General features: G+C 42.6%; 1 protein-coding gene across 1 annotated transcript; it reads right to left on the bottom strand.

The window, feature by feature from the left end:
* Positions 1 to 5,775: 5,775 nt before the first annotated feature.
* LOC129348276 (NACHT, LRR and PYD domains-containing protein 3-like) lies at positions 5,776 to 17,280 on the bottom strand. The gene is made up of 11 exons (XM_055008362.1): positions 16,782 to 17,280; positions 16,494 to 16,622; positions 16,212 to 16,358; positions 13,793 to 13,865; positions 13,404 to 13,632; positions 11,440 to 13,222; positions 11,189 to 11,362; positions 8,960 to 9,133; positions 8,526 to 8,699; positions 7,031 to 7,077; positions 5,776 to 6,880 (listed from the first exon to the last, which is right to left on the bottom strand). The coding sequence occupies exons 1-11, from the start codon at positions 16,856 to 16,858 to the stop codon at positions 6,357 to 6,359; spliced, it is 3,531 nt and encodes a 1,176-aa protein (XP_054864337.1). The 5' UTR covers positions 16,859 to 17,280; the 3' UTR covers positions 5,776 to 6,356.
* Between the last annotated feature and the right edge of the window lie 253 nt (positions 17,281 to 17,533).

Raw genomic sequence — 17,533 nt, 5'->3', positions numbered from 1 at the left:
TCACCTCTTCCTCAGCCTTAACAACATTGGCCGATGTCATGGTCGGAGCTGGTGTCTCTGAAGAGGCCTGGAACTCTCTCAGGATGACCGGCTGTTTGGCCTTACCCAGACCTTTGACCACGTTGGCCCATGTCATGGCCGGAGCAGGTGTTTTTGAGGAGGCCTGGTCTTGCTCTGTGTTCTTATGGCTCTCAGGCCCCAGCTTTTCTTGCAGCTGGATTATCTGCCTGTTCTGGCTCATCAGCAGCTCCTCTAGTTTGCAGGTTCTGATCTTGCTGACCTCTGCCCACTTGAAGAACTGCTGCTTTTCAGTGAGGAGCTGTTGAAGGCGGCGGTCCATGTTATTAACTCGCTCCTTGAGATGTTCGTTTTCTACCAAAGTAGAAAACTTCTTGTGAAATCCAGGCCGCTTACTGGCTTTGGAAGCAGCCTGTTCAGGGGTGATGGTGAATCTAACTTTGCGTTTTGTTTGATTTGTCTGTGCCATGGTAATGCAAATAAAGTCCAGAATGTATCCACAATAAAGAAGTTCGCAGTTTGTCGTCCAATCGTTGGAAGAAAATCCGGCGCACTGAAGAAAGGCTCTGACCTGTCCCAGATTTATAGGCAAAGGGCTGTGACATCATCAGTGATGTCATAATTGACCAGTGTCATGACACATCATTTGCCTTTGGACAACAACAGGGAACACACACACACACACACACACACACACACACACACACATTCAGAACTTCACAGCAGAAGATTCTAGAAGTCTGGCTCTAGAATCTTCCATCTTCTCTGCTAAACCAGGAAATCTGTGTGTGTGTCTTGGTGTGTGTTCTTCGATTATCTCGGCAGTCGTTCATCCGATCCATTCCAAACTTGGTGTGTGCGTCGCTGGGGTCTTGAGGAAGTGTAACGTTGAGTTTGAGGCAAATCAGACAAAGGAGGTTGTCATTATACATGTAAATATCAGCATTTTTAAGTTTGCCATTATTAGCTGCATTGGCTGCAGGATTGTCCTAATGTTGTGGGGACATTGCCATCAAAAATACACATAATCCAATAATCCAATGTGTTCAGTTCCTTAGATGCTGGAAGTGCATGAAACATTTTGTGTTCACTCTTACAGCCAACCATAGATCAACAGCTTGCACTGTTTAATTTGGAAAAGCAGTGCAAGAGAGCAAATAAACGCAGAAGAAAGCTGCATTTCCATACAAACACAACCATGATTAGAAGTAGAAAGAACTCAAAAACAAAATCATGATGCCACGAGTCATTAAAAGAAAAACTTCCTTTATTTAAAATTTATTTTTCAATAATTGAAAAAACTTGGACTCAACATGGACAACATTTTTCCAAGTGCCCACAGGTGTTTAAATACTAGAAAAACAGTAGTGATTCTACATGATAGAGATGTTTTACTGCTTACATTTTCAATTTGTTTCCCTACTTGTCTTCTTTTTCCTCCTATTTGTTTGGTGTAAAACACACACAGTGATTCAGACAAATAGTTGCTGAATTTTTATCACATGACTGTTGGTCACAGCTGAGTCAACAAGGATCCCAGAATATGTAGTTTTTTACACAATTATTTTAGTTCAAACTATTTATTTATTTATTTTTTGGCCAAATTCTTAAATGAGGCATGCAGAATAAATTACTTTTGATCAAATATTACAAAATCTGACTTATTTTTTCTGATGGAACTCTAAGTTTCACGTGAGTAGTTTGAGAAAATCGGAAAGCTGAAAATTTGTAAATTATTTCTGATTGTTTTTTTCCACCCAAGGTTTTATTTATTTTCATATAATTACACAAACCAAGAAAAACAAATGAGCAAATAAAACAACTGAACAATGCCTGGGTAGTAACAGAGCATCTACAGCATCCTTCAGTCCTATTAATCATAATTTTCCCCTTGCTCTCTTCCAACGTTCCCATTTTCAGTCCTGTATTCAGTCCACTTAGTCCACTTTGTGACATTAGTGTGACATTTAGCCTACACTGAAGTATTGCACATTCTCATCCTTTTTAACAGAGCATGGCTGGACAGCAGCAGGATGCTTCCTCAACTTCCACTGCACAGATTGACACAGTGAGATGGATGTTCAGTAAACACCAGAGGTTCATTCTGTGGAATTCATGTGCAACTGTATAATTTAATGTCCTCTATGTATTCCCAGTTACCAGTAAAACAGATTTACAAACTGCACTTGCTGAGAAAAATACAAAAAACAGATAAATAAATGCAATACTTGGACCACCAGATTAAGAAGGCAGATCTGGAAACTGAAACACTGGAGCACAAGTTAGAGGTGGATGCAGATCACAGGTGAATTATGTTAACTACTGGAACATGAACTAAACCAGCTCTTTTATTTGTAGGAAATAAAGAAGACCAAATGAAATGTGTATCATGTGTTTATTTGACTGCTGTGGTGGTGATGATGGAGACTTAAACTCTGCAGTGATTATTGCATATGGTGTCTCTGACTGCTCTGCTGTCCTGGACAGCTGGCAGGTGGATGAGGTCATCATCTGGGTCTTCAGTTTGTAGGGCAGAGTGTTGCTCTCCTCTAATAGTGCTAATATTATGAAGAACAACACATGCCACAATAATATCACAGGCCTCTCAGGAGTCACCCTGAGGTGATGTAGACACTGGAAACAGGCTTTCAGCAGGTCTATGGTCATCTCCACCCAGACTCTCATCCTGCAGTGAGCCTGGTTGAAGTTCTGTTGGGGGCCTGGTTCAGGGTCAGGGTATGAGGTCATCAGCCTGGGTTGGCATGGTAACCCCTGTCACCCAGCAGAAGACCATCAAACTCTCCTGTAATGTATAGTGGATACATTAGAGTATATTAAAGGAGGGAGACAAGTGAATTATATTGTGAAAATCTTTAGGCTGTTTACCACGTTGCAGTCTGTTGCTCAGGTTAGACTCATGATAAATCCTCCAGTCATGAACAGACCCAGACCACTTGGCCTCCACATTAGAAATGATGTATGCAGCATCACATATGATCTTGACAGTTCAGAGAATGACTGATGTTGAACTATGATGCAGTCTTTAACATTTTGAAACCATAGTCAATCTACCTGTAACCTACCTGCACATTTATGCTGTGAATGGACTTCCTGTTCACATAATCAGCTTCATTATGTGAGGGAGCTGTGATGGGGATGTGTGTTCCATCTATGCAGCCAATCACACTGAGAAATCCTAAAAGAAATTAAAATTACTAATCCCAGTCTGAGGTTGCAGCACAATGTCATTAACAGAATATGATTTAAATGAATTTAACAGATCTCTACATCATTCACCTGCAATCCTGTGGAACTCCTCCTTGATGGCTCTGACAGGTTTATTTCCAGGGAAAACCACAAAGATGGTAAAAGTCATTTCAGGGCCAGACACACTTTTCTGACCGTCCTGCATACAGTTGTCTTACTGAAGTGTTCTGCATCTCTGACATTATATAAAAAACTTCCATTTGCAAAGAACCGCAGTGCAACACACAACATCTGCTGGGATGTGAGAGAATGACTGAGGTTGGTGATGTTGTAAATGTAAGGATGGATTAGGTTGGATGTAGATTATGGACTGTGAGGTGAAACGGTACCGTTCAAAAAGATAATTGTCAGGAAATGTGAGAACATCTATGCACAGTCTGATAACAATCTCCTGATGAATATTTAATTCTCTGTGCAGTAATTCTGCTCCTTCATCTACTGGATCGTTAATAAAAGGACATGACATTTATAGACGGCAGAACTAGACTACGCCAAAACTCACCTGCTGAATGAATGAATGAATGAATGAATGAATGAATGAATGAATGAATGAATGAATGAATGAATGAATGAATGAATGAATGAATGAGGAAATCAAATAGCATGTGACTGAAAGAGGGCGGAGACAGAGAGAAAATTGCCCTCAAGGACACTGGATATAGAATAAAAAGGTGCCCCACTGTGGAATAAATAGAACATGGAAGGAAACAGGTTATTGTTTAAATGATCATAGAGTGTGATTGTTCCTCTGATGTCCAGGTCTGGACAGTCCTCCAGTGTAGCAGCTGCAGTTTCAGGACTTCCAGGGAGCAGAACATGAACAACAGCAGGGCTGAGTCCTGAAGACACATGAAGAAAGGAGTGGCCTAACATCCTCCCTGCATGAGGAACACATCACTTTCCACAACAAAGTGAGAGGCTGAGGGGACTAAATGCTCAGGATCTCCTTCAGAAAGCCTTGGAATGCTGGAGTGTGCTGCTGAAGACATAAAAAACACACAAACAATAAACAACAGGCTTCCTCCCACAACACAATAACATGCAGGTTAATATTAGTGAGTCTTCACTGCCTCTAGGTGTGAATGTGAGGGAATAGTTGTCAGACTGCATTGTTAGCACAGTGATGGATCAACACATCATAGAAACATGGTGTTCAAAAATCTTTCCTGTCACCTAAAATAAAGTCAACATTTGTGAGGATGCCACAGACACAAGACACAAACCCTGACTGCAGCTTTTCCATGCATGTAGAGAGAAAAAAGCCAATGACAGCCTCTCCAATAGCAGCGTCTCCTGCAACACAATGTCAGGTTTATACCATGAAGAAAATGCTCTAAATCATAGGTGTCAAACTCTGGCCTGCAATGTAATTATATTTGGACCATGATGCAAAACCAGATGACTACTAGAGCTGGTATTATAGAGCACATGTACTGTTATTACTACAAATCCCAGAATGCTCTGCTGGTGTTTTGGCTCATCAATCAGGACTAGACCGTACTGGTCTGTACTTGAGTTCTGGTGTTCTTCTAAAACGTCATCAGTCAGAGACCAAGTACTGATCCAGTTCAAAGTAGCATCTGATCAAGAACAGATGAAATACCTGGATGTGTTCTGGCTCCGCCCACATTATGGAGGATCATCAGACCAGACTAGTGTGGACTTGGAGCCAAATAACCCACAATGCATTTAGACCAGCAGCAAAGACCCAGGAGGAAACTTTCAGAGGAAACACAAGTATTTTGGGAATACTACTGTTATTGTGACACAAAATGTAGTTTTCAGATGATTTCAGGTGAGAAAGTCGTTCTAAAAACCTCAAATCTGTGGTGAGTTTATCCAGATGAACCTGATTAAAAATGAGCTCCAACGGTTCCAGAGATGTGAGCGTCCAGGTTAGACAGCTATGATGGACGGTCAGCCTCACTGTAGAGCTCCTTATCTGGACCAGACTTTAGAATCTGCTGCTCTGATGGTTCTATAGCAGTTAAACAGGATATTAGTAGTTTATGTTGATCTAACCGTCACACTTTGGAATCACACTTTATTTTTGATTGTTCAGAGAAAAATCAGTTTGACAGAAGTTAAAGTTCATAACTTTATATTGTTCATGTTTTACTCGGTCACTGACTGTAATAATAATATAATAATATAATAATAAAATACAGAATATCATTTATTTTCAAGTTTTGTTTCTGAGTCTTTTCACTACTAAAAATATGTATTTTTTGTTCTAGTCTTTATAGTTCTTTATATTTATATATTTTTAAGGCTTAATTTAATTAAATACAATCAAAAATGGTGACAGAAAGATAAGAACAAAAATAAAAACATTAGTTTTACTGCTTTACAAAAGATATTTTTTCTATTTTCATTTCTACAATTAATTGTTGCCATGGAAGAGGATAAACCTTGTCTGAAGAAGAAAAAGCTGTGATTATTCAACACGGAAAATTATATTCCACTTATCAACAAATAAGAAGATCAAAGTGTGTTATTAGTAATTTATTGAATAAAAAAGAAAGTTATAATAGTTTAAAACCCACAGGTAGACCAAAGAAAATAGGAGAAAGACGTATTAAAAAAATCATTGATCTTGTTCAGGAAAAATCAACCACTGCAATGAAAATAAAAACTAAGTTAGACATTGATTACAGCACAAGGTCTATTCAAAGAATTTAGACCATCGAAGGGTTAAAATACACCAAAATGTGCAGAAAACCTCCTTCAATGGCCAAGAATAACATTTATAGAATTGAATTGTCTCAATCAATAAGACAGCTCAAATGCTTTTAGTTCAAGTGAGCATCAGAGGAAACACCACATCCTGATTTTCACTCTCAACATTTGACTGGAAAAAGACGCAAACACCACATTTGGCTCCTGGAATAATCACAACTTCCATCTTTGAAGAGGAACAAGTTTACAAGGAATCATTTACAAGGATTTCACAAAGAAACACATTTAATCCATGAATGTGGAAACATGTTTCTGAGGGACAGAGTCATGGAGAGACTCAACTATCTGTTCAACACTGTTTCTCTACCAGGAGGAGACTCTGGAGACTCAACTCAGCACAGAAACACTGAGGAACCAGACCTGAAGACCCAAAATCCAGGATAGAGAGGTTGAGTGAATGTGGTGTTGAAGGTGTGGAGGTGGATCAGAGAGTCAGAGGAGACTCTGTAGAAGGACAGAGTTCCAGCAGGAACGTCCACATAAACTGAAACTCTGTTAGAGACTGAGGAGGAACTGATGGATGTTTGTCTCTTATTGTGTCTGACATAGTAACCATCATCATCAGAGCAGACCAGACTCCAGGACTGATCATTATATCCAAACCTACAGTCATCACTGCGTCCTTTCCTTCTGATTCCTCTGTAACTCACTGATATATGAACATCTCCTCTCCACTCCACCTCCCAGTAACAGCCACCAGTCAGACCAGTTTCACACAGCAGCTGAGGCCAGTCAAACCTGTCTGGATGATCAGGATACGACTGATCCTCTTCCACACGTGTCAACTTCCTGTTGTTTTCAGACAATTTGAGTTTTGTGTTTACTGTGTTTGTGTCGACTGTGAGTTGACAGGAATCTGATGGAGAGAACAAACACAACACAGCTGCAGTTATTGATGGATCATGTGATCAGTATTAAACCTTTGATGATGACCTCAGAGATGTGACACTTTGAAGATGCTTGAATGTGCTGCTTTGTTTCCATCAATCCATTAAAACACACTTACACTTCCTCAGACCTGGTGTCAACCATCGGACTCCAGCAGGCGTCACCCTGAAAGGAGGAGGACGGTCAGAGCAGCAGCGACTCTTTCAGCAGCACACATGGACGTTACATGGCTCTCACACTGTTCCACTGATAAAGGACCAGTCCAACATGGAGACACAGACACCTGAATGCAGCATCTCTAAAGTCCTGTCCTGTGCTCGTCACGTTCCAGCTCAGTTTACACTCATTATTCAGCTTTACTCATTTATGCTTCCTCTTTTCATGGAGCTAGGCTAACAGTTTACCCTGCTTCCTGTCTTTGAGCTAAGCTAGGCTAACAGTTTACCCTGCTTCCTGTCTTTGAGCTAAGCTAGGCTAACAGTTTACCCTGCTTCCTGTCTTTGAGCTAAGCTAGGCTAACAGTTTACCCTGCTTCCTGTCTTTGAGCTAAGCTAGGCTAACAGTTTACCCTGCTTCCTGTCTTTGAGCTAAGCTATGCTAACAGTTTATTCTGCTTCCTGTCTTTGAGCTGAGCTAGGCTAACAGTTTACCCTGCTTCCTGTCTTTGAGATAAGCTAGGCTAACAGTTTACCCTGTTTTCTGTTTTTGTACTAAGCTAGGCTAACAGTTTTCCCTGCTTCTTGTCTTTGAGCTAAGCTAGGCTCACAGTTTACCCTGTTTTCTGTTTTTGTGCTAAGCTAGGCTAACAGTTTACCCTGCTTCCCGTCTTTGAGCTAAGCTAGGCTAACAGTTTACCGTGCTTCCTGTCTGTAAGCTAAGCTAGGCTAACACTCTATGCTGCTTCCTGTCTTTGAGCTAAGCTAGGCTAACAGTTTACCCTGCTTCCTGTCTTTGAGCTAAGCTAGGCTAACAGTTTACCCTGCTTCCTGTCTTTGAGCTAAGCTAGGCTAACAGTTTACCCTGCTTCCAGTCATTCTGCTAAGCTAGTGTTACCGACCCAGTTTTGTCGGCTTCTGAATCGTAGTTGGACAGCCTCAGGTAAACGCTAGCTCACTTAGCTTAGCGTGGCTTGCTGTTGGTAACAAATTGGATTCAGAGTCTGGATCAACTCTACGGTGGAGAACGAGGAACTTTCTTCAAGCTCTGCAGCTCACTGTACACACACACAGCTTCTCCAGAACACACTTGGATCTACTTCTCTGTTTGGACCATAACATGCGCTGTGACTGCAGCTGCACCTAAACATCACCCTTCTTCAGCTTCACTGTTCTTCTTCCTTCCTACCGCTGCAGCACTTCCTGACGTCTCACACACCCTGAAACCTACCAATGGAAAGGAGCAGGCTTGGTCTGCAACACTAGGATGATAGTTTCCTGAGAGTGTCTGTCTGTCTGTACCTGAGAGTGTCTGTCTGTCTGTACCTGAGAGTGTCTGTCTGTCTGTACCTGAGAGTGTCTGTCTGTACCTGAGAGTGTCTGTCTGTCTGTACCTGAGAGTGTCTGTCTGTACCTGAGAGTGTCTGTCTGTACCTGAGAGTGTCTGTCTGTCTGTACCTGAGAGTTTCCAGTCTACAGTCTGGATCCTCCACTTTAGCTCTCAGCATCTTCTCTCCTGAGTCTCCTGGATGGTTGTAGCTCAGGTCCAGCTCTCTCAGATTTGAGGTCTTGAAGCTCAGAGCTGAGGCCAGAGAAGCACAACCTTCCTCTGTGACCAGACAGCCTGACAGCCTGCACACACAAAACAACACAAACCTGACGCACAACACTTGGATGGATGTTTCTCACTCTTTTTCATGCGTCTCAAGCAAATCAAGAATGTCAACAATGATTAGTGGGATTTAATCATGTCAAAAATAAACCCTGACAAAGTCCTGCAGAAGTTCAGTAAAAGCTCATTTGATGAATCCCATCAGCAGAAATGATTCTACTCAGGTTAGCTGTTTATCCACTGATAGAAATCACATCAGTTTCAAAGTGTGAGTCCTGACCTGAGAGCTTCCAGTTTACAGTGTGGACTCTCCAGTCCAGCAGAAAGACTCTCCACTCCTGAATCCTGCAGGTTGTTGTTAGTCAGGTCCAGCTCTGTCACACTGGAGGACTGGGAGCTGAGGACTGAGGACAGAGCTCCACAGCTTCTCTCTGACAGATTACAGTTACTCAGTCTGAAGAGACAAAGAGAAGAAAAGAAGTAATACATTAAGTCCAGTATTTTCTGTCCTGTTGAAAAGACAGCAGTGAATTTAACAACAAATACATCCCACTATGTCCAGAATACAGCAGCGGTGAGGACAGTCCCCTGAAATATTATTTAAATGTGAAAATAATCCAAAGTGTAGCACATTACAGTAATCAGATTACTTTGAAGCTCAGCAGTAAAGTATTTGATCTGATTAAAAAACAAACTGACAGTTTAGATTTACTAAATGAAGAATACAGGCCAAACAGCAAGAAATGAATCCAATAAAGGTCAGTACATCTTTCATTACTGTCATTAGAATGTTGGATTTTTTCACTACTTTCTATGTCCACCTTTATTTTTGATGACACATTTAATCCTCCTCAGCATGAAGAAACCACATTTCTGCAGAGATGTTCCACCATCTTCAGAGACTATGTCTTCATCTGCTCTTTGTTGGAGGGTTTGTGTTGCTCTACCTTTGTCTTTAAAATACCCCGAAGTTGGTCTGTTGGATTCAAATCAGGACACACATTTGGACAAGTCACAGTTTGGACTTTTTCCTTCTTTATAGTCTGAAAAATAGTCAACTTGATGCTGATGGCAGTGACTAAATCAGTGTCAGACTCAGTTACATCTCTGATGTTGTTCCAGAACAAACATCTTCTGATCTCCAGTCCTTGTTCTTCAGGTTCCTTCACTTCTACTTGTGCTGTTGAGACTCATGCTTTGGTTTTCACTGACACATGAATCCCACTGGAACCAAACTAAGGATCTCCAAACTCATGTGTTTCAACTGTTTATCTCCACTCTTGATGAAGTCTAGACTCCTCATAGCATCAGTGAGCTGGACTCTTCATTCTCTCTCAGTCTCAGGAGACACTCTGCTGCCCAGTGATTGGCTCTCAGTCCCTACAGTCTGAAAGGAACCAACAACCTTTTAACAGCCTCACATCTGAAAAGGGCTCATAGGGTCCCTATGAGGGTGTTGCTCCTCTTCAGGGAGAGCAGAGAGACCATGAACCTCACCACAGGTGGGATGGATGTTCTATCCTTCACCAACACTTCAGTTGATGGGACTCGGCCATCAGCAGCAGGAAGACTGGACTGACCTTACCCACAGACCAGAGGACATGAGGACACTGCTTATCAACAGTCATGATGACTGTCCTCACCTGCAGGGCTGCTGCTGCTTCACTCCATCATTTCTGACAGACCTGGAGTCCTGGAAGCTGCTGTTCCAGGAAGTCTTTCCAAAAATCTTCAGCCAGTATCTGAGTATGTTGTCATGTTCTTCAACCCAAAATCTCAGTTCCTCATGAACCACCTGAGGTAGGGACATTTCCTGCCACCCAGTGTTGGGAGTGATGGGATCAGGATCCACAACATCTGAGGAGGTGAACCTAAGAGGATCTGAACTGAGGATCATTTTGATCTCAGTGAAGACAGAAGGCAACACTGCTTCAGTGGCTGTTTGGGCTCCAATGGTGAGAAGGAATTGGACCGGAACCTCAAATAAGAATGGAAACAACAGTCCAACTGTCCACCAGCTGAACTGCACTGAGTTCAGTCATTGAAAAAACTGAACATTCTACAGTTTCATTTAGCAGATGCTTTTATCCAAAGAGACAAACATCTGACAGTAGAAACAACACAAGCAAGGATCTAGTCAGGAGAAAACAACCTGGAGAAGAGCCATAAAACAAGTTCAAATGTGAACATGAGATGTTTGTTCTGGTGTTTCCTTTTTATCAACGTCTATCTGAAACATTCTATTTTGTCAAACATTGGAAACTAAAACAGAACCTTGAACCAAGACTTCACAGGTTCTTACAGGTTCTGGTTCTGTGATGCAGGTTCCAGGTTGTTCAGTTCCTGTACTGGAAGAGGCCTCATTAAGAGAAACTAGTGCTAAAGGTCAGTAACACAACTGATCTGAGTCATACAAATACAGAAAACCTCCCACCTCAGCTGTTCTGCTCATCATGAATAAAAACACATTTTAAATGATCATCAGTTGAACAGGTTGATGAGTCCTGACCTGAGAGCTTCCAGTTTACAGTGTGGACTCTCCAGTCCAGCAGAAAGACTCTCCACTCCTGAATCCTGCAGGTTGTTGTTAGTCAGGTCCAGCTCTGTCACACTGGAGGACTGGGAGCTGAGGACTGAGGACAGAGCTCCACAGCTTCTCTCTGACAGATTACAGCCACTCAGTCTGAAGAGACAAAAAGCAGATTATACTGATGAAACTGCAGCAAAAGGAAAAAGGATCTTCAGTCTCCAACGACTTACACAACTTTCTTGGAGGCTTTGACCACTGGCAGCAGCCTCAGAAGAGCCTCCTCTGAAGCAGAGTATTTCTTCAGGTCAAACACATCCAGATCTTCTCCTGATGACAGTAAGATGAAGACCAGAGCTGACCACTGAGCAGGAGACAGTTCATCTGTGGACAGACGTCCTGATCTCAGGGACTGTTGGATCTCCTCCACTAGAGAAACATCCTTCAGTTCATTCAGACAGTGGAACAGATTGATGCTTCTCTCTATAGACACATCCTCACTGATCTTCTTCTTGATGTACACCACTGTTCTCTGATTGGTCTGAGAGCTACTTCCTGTCTGTGTCAGCAGGCCTCGTAGGAGATTCTGATTGGTCGGCAGTGACAGACCCAGGAGGAAGCGCAGGAACAAGTCCAGGTGTCCATTTGGACTCTGTAAGGCCTCGTGCACAGCTCTCTGGTAGAAACCTGTTGGATCAGGTTTGTTGGAGGTTGTTTGTTGTTGTTTTTCCAGCAGGTTGATTCCAGAGTTGATGAAGGTCTGATGGACATGAAGAGCAGCCAGAAACTCCTGAACGCTCAGATGGACGAAGCAGAACACCTTGTCCTGGTACAGTCCACTCTCCTCTTTGAAGATCTGTGTGAACACTCCTGAGTACACTGAGGCTGCTTCCACATCGATGCCACACTCTGTCAGGTCGGACTCATAGAAGATCAGGTTTCCTCTCTGCAGCTGATTAAAAGCCAGTTTTCCCAGAGACTCAATCATCCTCCTGCTGTCTGGACTCCAGTGTGGATCTGTCTCAGCTCCTCCATCATACTTGATCTTCTTGACTTTGGCCTGAACCACCAGGTGGTGGATGAACATCTCAGTCAGGGTTCTGGGCAGATCTCCTCCCTCTCTGGTTCTCAGCAGCTCCTCCAGAACTGTAGCAGTGATCCAGCAGAACACTGGGATGTGGCACATGATGTGGAGGCTTCGTGACTTCTTCATGTGGGAGATGATGCTGCTGGCCTGCCTCTTATCTCTGAATCTCTTCCTGAAGTACTCCTCCTTCTGTGGGTCGGTGAACCCTCTGACCTCCGTCACCATGTCCACACAGTCAGGAGGGATCTGATTGGCTGCTGCAGGTCGTGTGGTTATCCAGAGGCGAGCAGAAGGAAGCAGCTTCCCCCTGATCAGGTTTGTCAGCAGCACATCCACTGAGGTGGACTCTCTAACATCAGTCAGGACCTCATTGTTGTGGAAGTCCAGAGGAAGGCGACACTCATCCAGACCGTCAAAGATCAACACAACCTGGAAGTCTTCAAAGCTGCAGATTCCTGCTGCTTTGGTTTCAATGAAGAAGTGATGAACAAGTTCCATCAAGCTGAACTTTCTCTCTTTCAGCACATTCAGCTCTCTGAAAGTCAATGGAAACATGAAGTGGATGTCCTGGTTGCTTTTGTCTTCAGCCCAGTCCAGAGTCAACTTCTGTGTTAACACTGTTTTCCCGATGCCAGCCACTCCCTTTGTCATCACTGTTCTGATTGGTCCATCTCTTCCAGGTGAGCCTTTCAGGATGTCTTCTGCTCTGATGGTTCTTTCTGCTCTGTCTGCTTTCCTGGATGCTGCTTCAATCTGTCTGACCTCATGTTCATCATTGACCTCTGCAGTCCCTCCCTCTGTGATGTACAGCTCTGTGTAGATCTCATTCAGGAGGGTCGGCTGTCCTGCTTTAGCGATGCCCTCAAACACTCTCTGGAACTTCTTCTTCAGACCACATTTAAGTTCACGTCCACAAACTGCAGGAAGTTCTGAATGAAAGCACAAGAAAGAAAGAGTGAAGTAGAAGTAACCTGGATATTAAAGCACCAAAGTAGCAATAAAGTGAAGGTGACAGTTTGTCCCCTAAAGACTGATTGTGTGAAGATATTCTGAGACTTTAGTAAATGTTCTGTTGATCAGCAGCTTCAGTCTTTACACAAATCCTCTTACTGCTCTGCAGACAGTCAGCCAGCTTCTCCTGCTTCATCCTCCTCAGGAACAACACTGTGATCTGCTGAAACATCTCTCTGCTGCTCCTCTGCTCTTCATCATCACCCTCCAACTCCTCCTCATCCTCCCTCTGACTCTCTGAGGAGCATTCTGGGTAATCTGGACTCACAACCTTCTGCATCTTCTTCAGCTCCTTCTTCACAAAAGTCACCATGTTGTCCTCCAGCAGCTGGAACAGAGAAATGTGTCAATGAGTCCATCAGAGTCAAATCATGGAGCCAAACATCAGATCCATGTTGGACACACTGACAGTCCACTGGTCTACAAAGAGCAGCATGGAGACGCCTGAACACAACAGATGGAGAACAACTTGTTGTCCATGAACTCACCATGAATATGGAGTCCAGGTGATGCTGCTGGACAGACTGAGCTCTGGGAACCTCTGAGTTCTGCTGCTCCACTCTGTGGATCAACATCAACAGTTAACTCTCACTTTATCACACAGAGACAAACACCAGCTGAAGGTCCATGATGTTCATTAGAGATTCCAACATTAGTCTGTTTTCCACTGCAGGAACTTTCTCTTCATTTTGGCTCATCATCAATCTTTCTTCTGACCGCAGGAACCGTCCCTGTAGAACCTCTTTCAGGACTGTTTCTAGGAGTTCAAAGTTCCTACTCCAGGGTTGGAACTTCTGAGAGAACCTGGAAAACTGCTCTGTAGGTCTGGATGCTGACTGATTAAACTCAGAGAGGACAACAAGAACCATTTTCTGTCCTCTCCATCCTCGTCCAGCATCAGTCGTCTCCATCAACAATGAAAAATTCACCCTATAGGCTAACATGTACACTCGGGTTGCCACCTTTCAGAAATGAAAATAAAGGACGCCCACCACGGCTCCTCGGGGCCACAGTTCAGTAAAGTTGGAAAGATATTCACAGATTCAGACTTCCAGCATCAATACCTCATTAGATATGTGTTGTGAAAACATAAACGATGCCTCTTTCCCATCATTATAAGGTAGACAATGTGCCACAAGCCCAGTTTTATCAACAGTAGCTGTCTTTCAAGCTGCAGGAAGAACATTGGTGTCAACAGGAGTCAGCTGAAGGCTGCAGTGATTTTGGTGACACTACAGAGTACAAGATTTAGGTTATTGAATATTTGTGTCTCTCTTTGCTGTTGCAGTGGTTTTGCAGACAGTTCCTGTGCATTCGTCACACAGCTGGCTGCTCATAGACATCAATGTTATTTGTGCAGCTTAAAGACAGCTACTGTTGATAAAACTGGGCTTGTAGCACATTGTGTACCTTATAACGACAGGAAAGAGGCATCAGTCATGTTTTGATAACCTATATCTAATGAGTTATTGATGCCAGAAGTCCGAATCTGTGAATATCTTTCCAACTTTTCCAACTACCACCCAAGGAGTGATATATTTAATTTTGAAAAACGCATTTAGCCATACTTAAAGCTTTAAGTGCTTTATTAACACGAAACTAAGAGTTTTGTATTGTTTTATGATCACAAGGTTCTATCTGAACAGAAGTGGCATCATTTTAAACTGTGAAAGCACACCAATGAAATAAAATGTAATGAGCAACCAGTGTACAATACTGTATCCCACAAAAACATAAACAACTGAATGCAGAATACTGGACAAAGAAATTCTCTACAGACATTTTTTTTTCATCTAAATATAAATTTTATCTTAACACAGTTAATGTATTAACTTATTTATGTGTGTATGCATGTATTTATTTAGTACTGTTAGCATATCAGAGTTCTGAGTGAGTTTCTCTTTAGACAGGCAAAGGCCATTTATTGATTACATATAGACTATTAAATAAATGTTTATTTAAAACTGAAAAGCATAAAAAAATACTAAACAACTTAAGCATTTATTGAGTTACTAAAATACTGTAGAGTCTAGGACCACATCAGCATGATTCTAAGCATCCTCTGGTAAATTAACAACCAGATACTGATGTCTCTCACCATATGGACTTCAGGAGATGATTAGATGATGATAAACTGTGACCTGCTGGTTGGGTTCTCTCTGTTCTCATGTTTCTTACATGTTGGTCTCCTGATGCTGCCTTACTTCAGCCAGTCCATGAACAACAGAAAACACAGCTTGTCTTGTTATCATTGCCAGGGGTTTCTCTCTTCCCACTCATGTCGGTACATTTGCAGACGTTTTTGCTTCTGTGGACGTGGTGGAGTTTCAGGTGTAAACATTTTTAAATACGTGGCTGCAGCGTGATCTGCTGGACCTGGCATCAGGTCCTCGCTACATAGGTCCTATGAAGTTTAAATTGGCTGCCCTTCGTATTTCCTGTGTTTTATTTTGTTCCTTATGCAGTTTTGATGAGTGTGTGACAGACGTGTACGAGGCGTTTATGAAAATACGGAACAATTAGCGTCCTGTATTGATTCAATACGGGACGCCACAATTAATTGTCAAATAAAGGAAGATTCCGTATTTTAAGTGATGGGTGGCAACCCTAATGTAGGCTAACATACAGGCTAACGTACAGGCTAACATACATGCTAACATACAGGCTAACATTCAGGCTATCAAGGCTTATATGATCACAGAACTGGAGTTTTGTCCAGTAAAACTATTTCTTGATATTTTAGTGAACTCAGAGTTCTTGCTGTGATCCACCTGGTTCTGTTTTTAATATCTCTGTGGATGATGTTCATGTTATTAGCATCACTTCTTCAAAACATTTGTTCTGTTTGATGAGGAGCCAATCTGCTATCAAACTAGCAGCTCTGAAACCTTGTTCTGAACAACTTACCCCTCTGCAGCAGGACCTGGTTCTCCTTTAAAGTCAAGAGGATCTTCCTTGGACCAGTCGCTCTTGAAGGACACACAGCTGGATGCAGGTCCAGGTCCAGGTCCAGGTCCAGGTCCAGGTCCAGAGGACTCTGGTCTCTGATGGACTCTGGTAAATAGAGAGGAAGATCACCAGGAAGACAAATCGTGTGGCAGAGTTTCAGAGTGATTTAATGATGGAACATATTTGGAACAATGACAGAACATTTGACACAACAGTCAGTAGTTTGATTTAACAGCTTACTTCTCTGCAGCAGGAGGTTGATGATGTTTGAATTCAATGAGGCGATCATTAGACCAGTCACTCTTGAAGGACACACAGCTGGATCCAGGTCCAGGTCCAGGTCCAGGTTCCAGGTCCAGGTCCAGGACCAGGACCAGGACCAGGACCAGGACCAGGTCCAGGTCCAGGTCCAGGTCCAGGTCCAGGTGGATTCCTGTGAATAATGATGCAGCAGTGATGTGATGCTGAGCTCTGACATGCACCAGAGTCCTGGACAGTTAGAGATGCTGGTCTCACCTCTGAGCTTTGCTCTGGTTCTCCTGTTCCCCACACAGAGAGCTTTTAGAGGGAGGGACTCCCTCCTCTCTGTCCTCACACTCATCCATGCTGCTCAACTCACAGCAGCTCACACACACTTTCTACCTTCACCTGCACAGGAAACAAACATCATTGATCCACTCAAATCCTCCTGGAAAAGATCAGCTGCTGCACTTCTACTATCAGTCCAGCAGATGGAGTCATGGAGCTGCAGAGACTCACCCACAAACCCAAAGTCAAAAAGACACCATGCAGTTTGGATTGAGAACAAACAAAGAAACATCAGCAGCTCATCAAACTGACTCAAGTCCATCAATAATCTCATAGAAATATTGACTGACTGCAGTCAATCAATAACCTAATAATCATATTGATCCATGTTTAAACAGCAGTCATCCAAAGTTTGTGCTGAAATAAGAAGTGAACATGTAGAAACATCACAGAGCAGAAACAAACAGCAACATTACTGAAGTTAAAGCAGCAAACAAAGCAAACTTACACTTTATTCAAAGCGCTGAAGAAGAAGAAGAAAGTTTCCAGTCCACTCCTGGACGCTCAGACAGGTGATCTGTTTCCTGGAACCAGTCAGGACTCCACCTATGAGGAAGCAGCAGGCACACTTTCACAATAAGAGCACATTTTACAGGCTGATTCCCACTCATTTCATGCGACGGATTATTTCAACATTCAACCTTTTTCCTGTTAAAGACCAACAAATGGACTGAGTCTAATTAAAACCTGAC

This window comes from Amphiprion ocellaris, chromosome 24 (genome assembly GCF_022539595.1).
Source record: "Amphiprion ocellaris isolate individual 3 ecotype Okinawa chromosome 24, ASM2253959v1, whole genome shotgun sequence".
Lineage (NCBI taxonomy): Eukaryota > Metazoa > Chordata > Actinopteri > Pomacentridae > Amphiprion > Amphiprion ocellaris.
Note: the sequence above shows the minus strand (reverse complement) of the source record. Positions and strands in the feature narration are given on the sequence as shown.